The sequence below is a fragment of the Hesperophylax consimilis genome, chromosome 16, assembly GCF_061612785.1.
Source record: "Hesperophylax consimilis isolate HC1 chromosome 16, BYU_Hcon_1.0, whole genome shotgun sequence".
NCBI lineage: Eukaryota > Metazoa > Arthropoda > Insecta > Trichoptera > Limnephilidae > Hesperophylax > Hesperophylax consimilis.
The window spans coordinates 34132136-34147003 of NC_142851.1; the positions used below are offsets into that span (position 1 = coordinate 34132136).

At 36.0% G+C, this 14868-nt stretch overlaps 1 protein-coding gene across 1 annotated transcript in view; it reads right to left on the minus strand.

The window, feature by feature from the left end:
• Positions 1-275: 275 nt before the first annotated feature.
• LOC149417100 (thyroid transcription factor 1-like) overlaps positions 276-14868 on the minus strand; it is an 81902-nt gene continuing 67309 nt past the window's right edge. The window contains exons 5-6 of the mRNA XM_089641378.1: positions 2179-2265; positions 276-581 (exon numbers count right to left, since the gene is read on the minus strand). Coding sequence (XP_089497504.1) covers positions 276-581; positions 2179-2265 — 393 coding nt within the window. The remainder of the gene's footprint in view (positions 582-2178; positions 2266-14868) is intronic.

Consider the following 14868-nt stretch of genomic DNA (forward strand, 5'->3'; position numbering starts at 1 on the left):
TTCGTCAATCTCCTTCCCCTCCCAACTACCTGCAGCCTCAAAATATACCCTACATTGCAATCCCTACATGGCTCCAGACGGTAGGGAGCAGATGGTTCTCTTGTAATAATATTTTTTGCAAATACTGGGTTATCTGACTCACAACCGGAGTGGTGTAATTACATGTTAAAAGCAGCGATTCTTCCGAAAAAACATTTCAACCAGCGACGCAGGGGTACTCAATCGAAGAATACCTCCTCTTTGAACATGGTCTCAGGACATAGCTGGCCGAACTTCTACCAAGCCCTGCCCTGCAGCGGCAGGTAGGCGGAGCATTGTTGCTGGTGCGAGTTGTTGATGAAGTTCCCCTGGTTGCGGTAGGCGGCTGCCATGGCGATGGAGCTGTTGGCCATGAGCGAGTTGTTGCACTGCTGAACCAGCTGCGGGTGCTGCGTGGGGTAGGCGGGCGCGCAGGGCGGCGGCGAGGGCGGCCCGCCCTGGGACCCGGCGCCGCCCCCGCCCCCGCCCGACCCGCCGCCCGAGCACGGCTTGCCGTCCTTCACCAGCACGGGGACTGCCACTCGCCGCGGTGAACTTGAAGACTGGAACAAATATGGCTATTAGATTGTTGGTAGTAATCGACTTACGTGACTGGCAAGCGTATGACTACATACTAAACTTCTCTTACATTGTAAGTTAAATGTTTTTTTTTTATTATATTGAAAATTATCGCATCATATTATGTACGCATTTGAAGATGGTTTCACCACGCTTGTAATCTTCATTACATACAACCCGTTTGCTAAAGACTTAATGACCAGCTCCCGATGATCTTGTATTGTATTTTATCCGATTAAGCGGATTATCTCCCATCCTCACAGCTTCCAGCTGACAGGACCAACACCATCCCGACTGCATTCAAATGAGGGTAGGAAGGTACTTATTTACCAACCGCACATGTATTTAAGGGGTGCGTGGTTTAGTTTGGGGATGATCCCACTTTGATAGATTTTATCTCTTCCCGAACAACTTGCCCCGGGCGTTCATACAAATCGCTTAAAAGGGGATAGCGTCAAATTGAATGCAATTTGATGGGACGCACAAGATTGTATAACCCTCTATGGCAATTTGTCGTCGAGTTTGAAAGGGAAATATTTTATTTATATAATGAGCTTTACAATAAGTTATCTATCTTTTTATATAAAAAAGAATGCCTTTGTCTGTGTCCAATGTAAAAGTGGATGGGTGGACAGTGTAGATTTGATTTTTATACAAATCTACAGTTTTATTTCGAGATTGATGAAATTTTGCACAGTGAGATTGAAGCACACGTGAGATTTCTAAAATCCATCCCCATCCTATTTTCCCATCTCTTAAAGCAACATGTTGATTCTTCTTGATAAAATTTCGCACACTTTATGTTCAAAATAAGTGGAAAATTACTATCTACATATCATTTCCAGAAATTTTGCAAAAAGCCCGGTCATCGTCTAAATATCAATGGGGTTTTGTTGATTTCAATTGTCTCTGTAATTAGGCATGTTCGATGCGTTTTGGGCCTTCTCAGAACTTCAGAAACAAATCCAAAGTATTCGTCCAAAGATCGGAAGAAATTAATGCTATATTTTCTATAATAATTCTTATTACCACATTTTCCTTTTTATTTACGTAATCCTACTTTTGATACAATATTCTTGAATATATATCTATATTTAATGTACCGCATTACCCAATAATATAACACGGTCGTTTATCCTGACAAATTCCCCAGCGATCCCCTTTCACATAATAAAACAAGCTCCCGGTTGTGTAAACATTCCTTTAATATGTTTGTTCCTATATCTCTCGCCTGTCATCTCGTATCCTATACAATAATGCATCGGTGGTAAATCCATAAACGTTCTGTGGGTAGGTACCTACCTACACACTAATATACACGAACCTTATTTTATATTATGTACCTACCGTACTAAACAATCTATAGAGATGATCATTTTATAGAGATTCAAAATTCGAATAAAGAAGTGTTTGAATAGTTAGGTACCCTTCCTTTCTTTTTAAATGCATAGATTTTATATATCTTATGTAATAGTACCTACCTACTTAAAAGCCAATTTTTTTTGTTCAATTCCCGCATATATAATTCTTTGAGAAAGATGGATTATCAATTATAATTAAATACCTAATATTAAGCTTTACCTGATTGTGTTGGTTCTGTTCCGCCATTGCTTTTTCTTTTGCTTGCCTTTTACATTTGTATCTGTGATTCTGGAACCAGATTTTGACCTGAAACAATGAAAATAAATGTTTAAAATTTCAGATTCATAAATGTTTTCAAAATTAATGGTCTTCGCGTAGATTCTTATTCACATTTTATATTGAAATGATTTGTTCTCAATAAAAAAAAATCATAAAATTAAATAATTAAGTTTTTATAGTATTATTGTATATAATTTGTACGTATACAAAGGTGTAACTAAGCATATTTGGAGTAAAAATGTTGCAAAAAAATATCGTCAGACACCTAAATGACATTTCAATTTTTTTGTGTCATAGTAATCGCTTGTTAAAATCTTCAGGTACCTACGTCCTGTTACATGCTGCATATATAATTAAGGATCGGTGTTTTATGATCTACATGGCAAATATGCTTCATTCAAGTTGCTCATTGGCAACAAAACTGTAGACATGTTTTCGACAAATAAAGATGAATGTCTCGGTAAAAAACAAATCGTCTGCCCTATGCCATAGAAACCTTCCCGTCAGTCCGGAGGCGAGCGCGGCAAAACGAAGGACGCTCGAGGAGAGATCCGCATCTATTATTTAAGCATGTTTCTATGGAAAACTCTCATCACGAGTAGTCACCGAGCGAAGGGGGGTCACGCAAAGAAAAACAAACATGGACCGAGGAAATTATTACTCGTCTGCCCGGGAGAGGAGAATGATTGCCTGAGAAGTTGAAACTGCAATTCGTTGGGAATATTTTGGTTGTGATCCCGACTGTCATCGTATTTCAATGAATATGGGGGTAACATTACGAAAAACTAGAAGTTCCTACTCGGCTTCCGCAATAGTTTGAACTCTCTTTTTTCTCATTGAAGGCCAGCTGAAGGCACCGTCGTAGCCCGGACTTTACGCGGAGTTTTTAGAAATCATTAATTCGCCCACCACAGACAATCTTTTTTATAAATAGATAGACTGAAGATTTAAAAAATGTGGAATTATTCATTTTAGCGTTTTGTCTATTTTTTTAAAGACCAGTGGAGTCTCCAAGCTAAAAGATCGGGGAGGAAATGGTATGTGCGATTTGAGAACAAGAGATTTAAAAAATCCAGATGAAAGAGAATAATTGTAAATTGCATAGCGCTAAAGCTTTTTAGAGAGTTTTGCGCTTTCAGTACACGGATTAGTTTAGGAAGCTATTTAAGGCGATGCACTAAGTCATTTAATATTTTGAATCGAGCCGCTATTAATAACACACCTTACGTAGATGGCGATAAGGCTTATATTCCCGCTTAACACCATCCATCTGTTTTGATTTATGCAAGAAAAAAACATGGCCAAAAAGTGCCTTTTATTTTATTTTGTGGATGTTCAGGCACAAATATTAAATTTTTTTTCGATCATTTTATAAATAACTTAATTCGCCACATTATACAATAAAACCATAACCGAAAATGGGTTCGTAAGAAGAGATTTTGAATTTTAAAGCAGTTTTCATAGGCCTTATATATTATTTTTTTCTGGGCTTATAAAAAGACTTATCTTAAAAATACTCGATTATTTCAAAGGCCAAGATGTATTCTACTCGCAGTATTTAATTAAAGCATCTGTAACATTTCTAGGTAACCAAATTTTCAAACCGAAAACACATGATTTTGCATTACTACGTATTGCATCGCTGCTATTTTTAAAATCAACAGAAACAAAACTGAACAAAACGCAGGTACAGTGCGTACACTCTTGAAACCAATTCCTGGAGTACGACACACATCAAGCGACGGAACAATTGGAATATTTTTTTAAATTTCTATATCAGTTTAAAGGTATATAGGTGATCAGTGCATGTAATACACATAATGTTCCCAATGTAAAGCATAAAAGTAGAGTGTAAAATAATCATTTACTGCGTGGTAAAGTTTTGTGAACACCTCACTAGAGAACCTGTGCTGAGGTGTTCGCATGTTTTAGATAAAGTGTTTATTGTATATTAGGTTAGTAGTAGAACTCATTTGCATTACGATAGAGACTACAAAACCACAATCTTGAATAAGAGGGACAACGATATTAATGTTGATTATGTTGTCTAGTTGAAGTTGAATTTTCGCACTTAACATACTTGTTAAGAGCGAAAATTAGGCAATTACCAAATCAATTAAACGTTAATATTGCCAGAGAACGGTACACATATATTAGGTGTGTGCAACTTGAACACGAAGTCCGGGCAATCACACACACTCGTGTTCTCACTTGGTAAATTGAACAAATGAGTGTTTATGTCTTATCCTAGAAGAGCTCGCAGCACGCTAAACGAAGTGCGATTCAAAAAGCCAGCCCGTCAATGGCGCCCTCCACCTCTATGGCAGACTTGTTTAAAACTCTATGGTCTATGGATGACTCTTTGAAAAGGTAAACTTCTATGGCAAACCCTATGGCCGCAGCCGTTTGAAAAAGGAAGGCTCGTTCCGATCCGCGCGGCCAGCGCAAACACATTAAGCCGAGTGGCCGCTGAATCAATGGAGTAATGAGTGCGGGAAGACCACTCCGGTCTCACAAAGCCGCGGAGCCGAGGACACTCTATTAAGAGTCTAACTCCGGCGCGAGGAGGCCCTCCCGGCTTGCTGCGGCGCGCGGGAAACTCGGCCAGGTGACAGCGCGGGAAATGGAACAGTAGTTATGGATCAAATGTTGAACTAGTTTCTACTTAATATTAGTTAGGTACCTAAACATTCACTCCACGAGGTGGTCTCCTACAACGAAATTTCATGTTATTTACAAATGTATCATATTAATTAGACCGTGATGAGTTCGAATCGTGAATTGTACCGCGTGAACCACAGAATATTACACTTCCATTTACCTCAAATTTGTAATTTTCTCCGTAACATCAATATATTGTCACCAATGGTTTATAAGGAATACGAATATTTTATCAACGTTCACTTTGAAAGCCCACAACTTCTTCATTGGAGATATCGAAAAACTAAGTTTACTGTCGTTTGAACTCTTTAATTATAACATAAAATCTTTTTTTAGGAGAGAAAGAGACAACCTCATTGGAATTAACAACAGTAAAGTGCAGCCAGAACTATTGCATGCACATTTTTAGGTTGTACAGACCTTATTGGTAATCTCCAGAAGGTTTCAATTTGGGAGGCGGGTTTGGGTTCCGCCTCCCCGGGAACCTATTATTAGATAACCAACACCTCTATCATATGTCACCCCAAGGGGTTCGCTACGTTTGGTGACTTAGCAGGGGTGCCTGGGTTTGTTTAGATCCTGGCGGCGGATGCGTCTGCTAACCTTCTGCGACCCATCGCGCTGCAGCTATTTTATTTTCTTAAAAAGACCCTCCACACAGCATTCTCAAATATGACATAGGCCCTGAATGAAATTATTTTCCTGTGAAGCTAACGAAAAAAAGGTAATCAAGGTTTTGTAAAAAAAAAACAGTTTTACAGCCCGGTGATGTGGATTAGTACACACCCATTAAAGTAACTACTTACTACAATAAGTACTTGGCAAAAACAATATGGCGTCTTGCATGTTTTGACTGAACTGAATGTGTTATTGCTCGTCATTACATTAATATCCCAGACATAACAAGATGTACTATTTCCTTGATGGATTCTATCGATTTCACTCGTGAGATTGTAAAAATATACTTTATTTAAATTCTATAAAATTAAACCGATTATAATAATTACAATAAGTTTGAAAATCTCCGGGCAACAATAACACCCCATGCCCATCGGGACCGCCCCGCAGCCAGCAAGTTCTGTTAAAATAATATTAGTTCAAGACACCTTTAATCCCAATTCATCGAGGGACGGTTCCCGTGCGCCCCCGTGTTATTCCAACTAAAGCTCCGTCAACACGGTATAAAAGGGCTTTGTCACGCCCGGAGGGATTGACATTTATATTTATGAAAGTTTCTAAATTTCATGTCCGTAGAATCGTTGGGATGATGGACGCTTTTTTAAATGGTTGTTGAAGTTGATCTGCTCAGTTTCAAAAGAGCCTAACGAGGTGCTAAATAAAATCAACAGTTAAATGAAACCTGAAACGTGTCGAACCTTTTTGATTAAACCCTCACATTACGCTATACGCATAACGCATAATTCGGGCGTGGCATATACGTATTATAAGTTGAGGTGTCACACTAGGCAATAATCTTCCTCAGGATAGGGGGACAGATCAACTGGAGAACTGCCGCGGAATATCATTTATTTATATGGGATCCAACACCTTGACAGATGACAGCCGCGTGATAACGGAGTTCCGTAAATTAAGTAAAGTAAGTATAGCGTAATCTGCCACCCCTTTAATAATGGAAAAAAAATAGTTTTGCAAGTTTATTAAGAATCTCTTCAACTCACTGGTAATCCGATTTAAAACGGGATTGCAGGCCTTTAACGAATGAATTACCAGGTTTACTGATAAACTTTTAGTAAATTTCGAAAATATTATCACGATGTCGGAACACGTGCCCCGATTTTGCAATTTTTGAAGAAATAATAAATATCAATCACCGTTTACCAGGAAACCCCGGAACTTTCCATATTCCTTTTCAAATAACTAATTTAACCTTCTCCCGACCTCTTATGCGAATGTGTTGACTATTTTTATTTTTATTTATTTATTTTATTTTTCTTATTTCGTACATTATTTTTTACAATTTATGTTTTCCAGTAATGTAGGCCTCACTGGATGGCTTGCCCGTGCTGAGGCCTTCATTTTATAATATGAAAATATAATCTACATATTATTCAAAGAAAAAATAATACATTTAAAAATAAAATAATACATTTAAAAAGAAAATAATACATTTTAAATTAAAAATACGAAATACATAATAATACATTTAAAAATATAATGAAAATAATCTTGTGTGTTTGTGGGTGATGTGTTTTTATATTGGTTTTGTGTGTTACGTGTAGGTTTTATTTTTATTTTGTGCTATGACATTTTGGTAATATTGTCTTTTTTGTTCTTTAATCCATTTTGTAATTTTGTGTGTGAATTTATTTTTATTTACCTCAATTTTAATTTCAAGTTTTACACTGTTGAAAGCTTTTATAGCATGGTATTGGTAGTGTCTTTGTCCAAAGCTTGAATTTACTGTCGGAGTTTTTATGTTTTCTTTGTACGCTTGTCTAACTGGTCTGTTAGTGTTCTTTTGTGTATGTTGAAATTTATTTTTTTGTCAAAAATGTAGTTAAGTAGTGTTTTAACGTATAATTGGCGTATATCTAGTACGTCACAGCTGTTGAATATTTGGTCTGTATCGGTCAGTCTATGTTTTTTTAGTATTATCTTTAAGATCGTTTTCTGTGCGGTTTCTATGTAATTAATAGCCGAGTTTGTTGCTCCTCCCCAAGCAATAATTCCATATTCTATTATTGATTGACAAAGTGCAAAATATATTGTTTTCAATTGTTTTATTTTATATATGTTTCTTATGTTTAGGAAAATGTGTATTGTTTTGAGAAGTTTATTTATGATTTGTTTGATGTGAGGTATCCATCTAAGGTTATGGTCAATTACGATTCCTAGATACTTTATTTGTTCTGTTTTTTCTAGAGGAGGGCAATCGCAGATGTTGGTGTTTAAACATTCGTGTATTTTTATGGTATTTGTGTTGTTTTTTGGCTGTCCCGTGCTATTTATACTGTATGTTGTGAATTTTGTCTTTGATATGTTAAGTGTAAGTATGTTTGAGTCTAGCCATGTTTTCACTTGCGAGATTCCCAAATTCGCTATGTTATATACATTATTCCAATCCTTAGATTTGAAAAGTAAAACTGTGTCATCAACATAGCTAACTATTTCACCGTCTATTTTCATACTGCAAAGTTCATTTATACAAATAGTAAAAAAAAACGGGCCCTAGTATGCTTCCTTGTGGAACTCCATATGTAATCGGCAGTGGTTTACAAGTATGGTTGTTAATTTTGACTTGTTGAGTTCTGTTAATAATATTTGGCTAATTTATATAGCGCCGTTTTCGTGAGAAATCACCTCAAGGGCGCTGATTTTAATAGTTGAAGTTCCTTGCCTTTGATACCCAAGTTTTCTAATTTTTTAAAAAGTGAATTGTGGCAGATTGAGTCAAAGGCTTTAGCTAAATCTAGATATATCGCTATGCATTTGTACCCTTGATCTAAGTTGCTATGTATATAATCTATTGTACATGCCAAAGCTTTTTTTGTGCTTATTTTGTCTCTAAATCCATATTGGTTATCCGAGATTAATTTGTTTTCTTCTAGGTATTTTATAATTTGGTTTTATAATACTCTTTCGAAAATCTTTGAAAGCGAGTTTAACAGAGTGATTGGTCTATAGTTAGTTATTTCCATTTTGTCTCCCGATTTATAAATGGGGATAACTAGTCCTTTATTAAGAGTACTAGGAAAGCAGGAGTGCGTTATTCTAAGGTTGATTAAGTGTGTTATAGGTTTTAAAATTTCATTTTTTAATATCTTAATGCAATCCGTTGTTATCTCATCTAATCCAGGAGCAATTCGGTTTTTTAATGTGTTTATTATTTTATAAATTTCCTCTTCCGAGGTTGTTTTTATTGTAAATCTGTGTTGTATCGGTTTTTTACTGATATTTGATCTATTTGTTTGTGTTAGTGTGTTTGTGTTATGCAATTTACGGTTCGCTAAAACTTTTCCTATATTTGCGAAGAAGTTAATATAATAATATTATATTAACTATTATAATTAGATATTAAATAATATAATTAATAATATTTAAAATAATTATATTAAATATTCTTAATTATTTTATTACTATAATAATATAACGTATGGAAGCATACGTATATGTATGGTGTCGTGACAAGATTCCGGGCATTTTTAGCGACAACTCCCAGAATTTTTTTTTTATTTAAGAAGTTAAAGATTATACATTTATAAACATTATTTAAGATATGTTTTGACTGCCCAACTAGGAGGATTCCCGTTTTAGGACAGTCAAATTAGGATGAGTATTAACATTTTGATAAGTTGTTTGATAAGTATATTATTAAAATAATAATGAAATAATAGATATATTTGTACTATTAACTGGTGCCTTAGCCTACTAACTTATTTTTTATAAATATGAATAACAAAGAGAAGAAATTGTACGCAATTTTACAGAACTTGTACGAAACCTTGTACTCAAACTTTATTGTGTCATGTTTTTTGTGTTTTTTTTTTATTTATTAAACGCCATAAAAGGCTTTTACAATAATGTGATACATGAGATTATAAGTACACAGTGGTACATAGGCGAATATTAGTATTACATTTAAGAACACAACAATATGTATACAAAACGACATTGAATGTGATACAGCTGAAATTTTCTTAAGGCATAGAATGCTACAATAATACAATTATTATTGTTTATTTAATATACTTATTGTATAATATATATTTTGTCTTACACAGTTATGGGACGGTTGGTTTTTATTTGTAATTTTATTTTTTTATTTTAAAACTATCTCTTGTGAATTGTGTAGGTGCATTATAAATAAAATCTATTATTAAATGTGATAGATATTACGCTTACCTAAAGCAATAAAAATAAATGTTTAAATCGTCTAACACTAACGTATTTATGAATGACTTAGAGTAACCACGTAATCCCCTGTCAAGTTAAACATGCAAAAAATAATTCCCACCGTAAAATTGTAAAATCTGTCACATTGATTTAACAGGTAAAATAACAGTAGACAGGTTGAGATCCGATTAGTGCAAGGATTCCTGTTGACGTCTTGTCACTCTGTTCCTTGGGATGTTTACTTTGTATATCCTTCAGCGCATCCTTGGGGGTCGCCTTTTAAAGTCAAAATGATTTTACCTTAAATTTACTGAGAATACCAATTTTTTCGATGCAGGTGACTTTGTGTTTTTGGGTGGTATTTATTTGGTAATCATATTTTTCGAACTAGGTACACGGAGAAAAATGAGTACCTTATTAAGGGTGGTAATTTTAACAATTCATCAAATTTCAAAGTTGATTTCCAAGTTCTGTGAAGGTTTTATTCATGTTCTATTATTATATCAGTATTGGCCTGTTTCTTCACAAAACTGAAATAATAACGGAACATGGATAGAACTTACACCGAACGTGAAGATCAACTTTGAAATTTGGTGAATTGTTCAAATTCTTTGAAATAACCCGTCCCAAGAATTTTTTTCAAATAATTTTAATCCAGTTAAAAACGTGATTGCAGGCCCTCAATGAAAGAATTAATAGGTGTCCTATTAAAATTTTAGTAAAATATGAATATATTAGGAATTTACAAAAGGTTTATCGGGAAAAGGCCTGCAAACCCGCTTTTAACCGGATTACCAATAATTTGCCTTAAGGCGATGCACTACGTAGTAATTCAAAATCATGTGTTTTTGGTTTGTAAATTTGGTCGCCTAGAAATGTTTCAGATGCTTTAATTAAATACTGCGAGTAGAATACATCTTGGCCTTTGAAATAATCGAGTATTTTTCAGATCTTTTTTTAGGTCTTTTTATATGTCCAGAAAAAAATAATGTTTAGGCCTATGAAAACTGCTTTAAAGTTCAAAATCTCCTACTTACGAATCCATTTTCGGTTATTATTTTATTGTATAATGTGGCAAATTAAGTTATTTATAAAATGATCGAAAAAAAACAAATATTTATGCCTGAACGTCCATAAAATAAAATAAAAGGCACTTTTTGACCATGTTTTTTTCTTGTATAAATCAAAACAGGCCGATGGTGTTAAGCGGGAATTTAAACCTTATCGCCATCTACGTAAGGGTTTTTTATTGATAGCGGCTCAATTTAAAATATTACACGACGTAGTGCATCGCCTTAAATTTTTAATATTGTTATTTTATTTGTCAATGTAATAAAAATTAATGCACGTATAAATACAAAATATTACAGATATTGCTGATCTAGAACACAAAGGAAATGATAAATGGAAAAAAATGTAATGCTCAGATCGAAAAAAATGAGTTTTTATGTTTTCTGTGATTCTGTGATTTACCAGTTTCCCGAGTGTACCTACTACTAGTTTCCAGACACCGTGTATACATAGATGAGAGTTCGTGGGTGGGGTAGCTTTTTTTAATTAAATTCCTCAATTTTATGTCGATATTGATGAAATTTTGCATGTTAATACAAGAGAAAGACAATAACTTCTAAATACCTTTTCACTCCCTTAAAGCAGATTTTTTATACTTCTTTATGAAATTGTAAACACTTAAAATAATTGTCTACATTACTTATTTAGATAAAACTTTGCCAAATGTCCGGGCTACAGCTAACGGCTATCTGTATCAAACACAAATGCAAGGTATTATATTAGTGCGTTACACCTAGAAATGGTTGATAAGAAATACAGCAAGAAAGACACATATGTAGATAGGTCACAATCCAGTTTTGCGTCAATATTTTTTATTACATTTATGTCAATTTTTGCAAGGTTCTTTCTTATAGTCGACACAAACTTCGATAATTTGTCGATTTATATTATTATCATGAACCTGCCAAGCTGGCAATAGTTGCAACAGCCTCTAATATTAATTTAATAACCGAATTATTGCATATTGGTTCAATATTCTCAGCCCCCGCGGAGCACAATCGGCGGAGCGTGTCAGGCCCCGCGGGGCGTCGCCCTAAGGACCGGGCCCCCATCCTGACTGTACTACCTATTGTAGTATTAGCAAGTGGGCCCCAATGAAGCGTGCACGATGCATGGAGGTTGGAAAATGTACTGGTAGTCTGTGAGGCTGCGAGATGTTGATCGCAATCTGTCAACATCTCAGCCACGTAATGAGATTTTATAGGTTATAAGGGTGACTAATGATATTAATGTTCAATTCGAGTTGTTGAATTCATGGCATATTTCATGTTTCCCAACTGCTTCATGAGTCCAAACTGCTTCAAACGAGACTATGGCATCTCCAATTGGGGTAGGTTATGATGCCAAAGGAAGTGGGGAGGGGCAGGAGATGGTGAATATGAAGGTTGTTATTTAGATCTGTTCAAAAAACAAAGCCAAAGCTATTTCAAGCAACGTTTCAATTCGTTTGGTGGTCTTACACCGGAGCGATACTGAAAGTATCTTCCACGCTGTGGTGAAATTAAAACACAAATTAAATTAAATTTACTTGCGCACGCCGGGATTTGACCGGCGACCTCCAGCTTGACTGGGGATTGAACCTTCTTACCCAGAAACTGGAGTCGACAAAGATGGACCTTTAAAACAACAGTAAAATTCAATTTGATATCCTGTGTAATTAAAGTCACCCCCCGATACAAAAGTCGTCCCATGTTACCTGCATAAAATGCATTCGGTAGATCATTCAAATAAATGTTATTTTGACTTGGCTGCCAAACGTCAGAACACAGAACAATCTGTCAAACGACGCGTGACTTTGTGAACTAACCGGGGCCTTAGCGCGGGGGGCTTTTGTGTTCCCCGGGGGCCTTGTCTGGCCCGCAGGCCCTTTGGGGGTCTCGAGTCAGGCCAATGGGGCCCCCCGGCAGGAGCGACACGGGGCCCATTGTTGGCTGCGGTGTCAAACTTCTAGATATTGGCGTGTCTTGCTTTTGGGTGAAAGACGATGCGACACATGACTTGATGAGAAAGTTGAAATTATTGTGTAAGTTTAGTGAAATGAGTAATTTTAGGAATAGGGTGGTTTAATTTAAGGAATCTTGAAATAAATTTAGATTGTAATCAGGAAGAAGAAAATCGTGGGAAAAAATACCGTCACAATAAACATCGATTTTTATCTACTTTCCTTAAATATAATATGCATGTATTATATATACAGAATGCAGCAAAAATACAGTTCAGTTTGGAAGGGCCGGTACATCCCATGTGGTGAGGGGTAGGAACCTGGGAGGGGTCGCATTGTGTCGGGAGTGTCGTGCCGTTTTCAGTCGTTACCATGGTTTGTATACCGCATGAATCGCTCTCAAGAAATTATGAACCGGTTTCATGCGAGGTTAACTTTTTTCAGTAGTGACTTGAGATTTTTGTGGAGCGGTGAATAAACAATATTTACTATTCTCCCGGAAGAAATTTTGTAAATTATGGTGAAAAACCTATCAAAATCCGTTGCGTAGTTTAGAACAACAAAGCGCAAGGATAGCGAATTTATTTTATACTATTTAGAGAGAGTCTATCACGTCCGATATAGCAAATATGGAAGAGATTATTCATATGGGTCCCCATATTTTTTTCTATATGGAGATACGTATGAAAAAGAGCATAATGTAAAACGCCCATTAGATATTTCTTATATGTAACCATGATGATGTTATTCTTCTACGATCTTAGAAACTACGGGTATCTTCTGTTGACATTACATTATGCTAAAAAAAACTACCTGCCGCACAGCATAACAATGCAGCATCCTTTCTTCACATGCCACTCTTCTGCGCACCGAGTTCTGACATGTCCACAGGTGGTACAAATGGCGAACAGTGCCACAATGGCGGCCTTTGAGACTCACCGAATCGCGGTACCTGAATTACCCGATAGAAACGAATGATTATTGGATTTGACCGCCTCATTACGCACGTTGGCTGACCCTCTTGAGAGCAAAGCCGCAGAGATTATTATTATTTCATAATTTTGTTCCCACGGCGGATTACTTACGCTTATGGCGATTTTTCTGAATTGTATTGATTTTGAAAATTTTGACACACCGTGTGTAAGGTAGCCTCCTAATGCGGATGTTGCTGAAAAAATTAAGGTGCATACCTACCAGCCGAATCTGAGCAGTACTTTATTTAAAAAAAAGAATCCACGCTAAATAGTAGCAAGGCTGAGTACCTACCTATCTTTAAAAATAGTACCTACCCGATGAAGAGTAAAGATGAAAATAAAAAGTACCTACCTAGCTTGGGGATGAGAAAAAATACTACTCTTGATAATGGTCAACTACTAATGGTTTCAAAGAAAGCTGTTTCTTGCGAACTTGTATTGCTAAAGAAGATTTTTAGGTCAGAAAGGGACCACTTTGATTAATTTGTGTGATTTCACAGCTAAGTTATTCATTTTAAATAATTTATAGTATATTAGTAAGTTCCAGCGTGGTAGACACTTTCAGTATCGTCTTAGTGAAAGACACCATTCTGAAATAGAAACGTTGCTCGAAATGACTTGAAAGCCGTGTATCATGACCAGATCCGAATAGCCAGGTTCTTCCCACCTTCCTTTTCCCCATTCCTTTCCTCTCCACTCTACGTACAGCTTCTAAACGTACCCCTATTTTGGATGCCATAGTCTCACTGGCTCCAGACAGTCGATTGTGAGGTACTCACATAAAAATAAAAATAAAGTGTCCGCTTCGACGCGACTGTACTATGTAATTCTACCTAATTACCTACGTAATTACTCTAAATAGTGATGAATTTTCTGTTTGCGAAAATGAACTGAACTAGTGTTGAGACGAAGGTAATAACAAATGCTTATTTACATACAATGTAATAACTAATTCCTAAATACATACAGCCAGCAGTAGACAGACAGGATACGGAGAGGAGAGGAGTAAGAGAAGTGGGGAAGTATGATGCTACAGGGAACGGGTGCAGCTGATTTCCAACAGGGAGACTAAAAAATATGATAAAATTACGAATGAACTTCAAATCACATGAAGCAACTGGGTCCCAA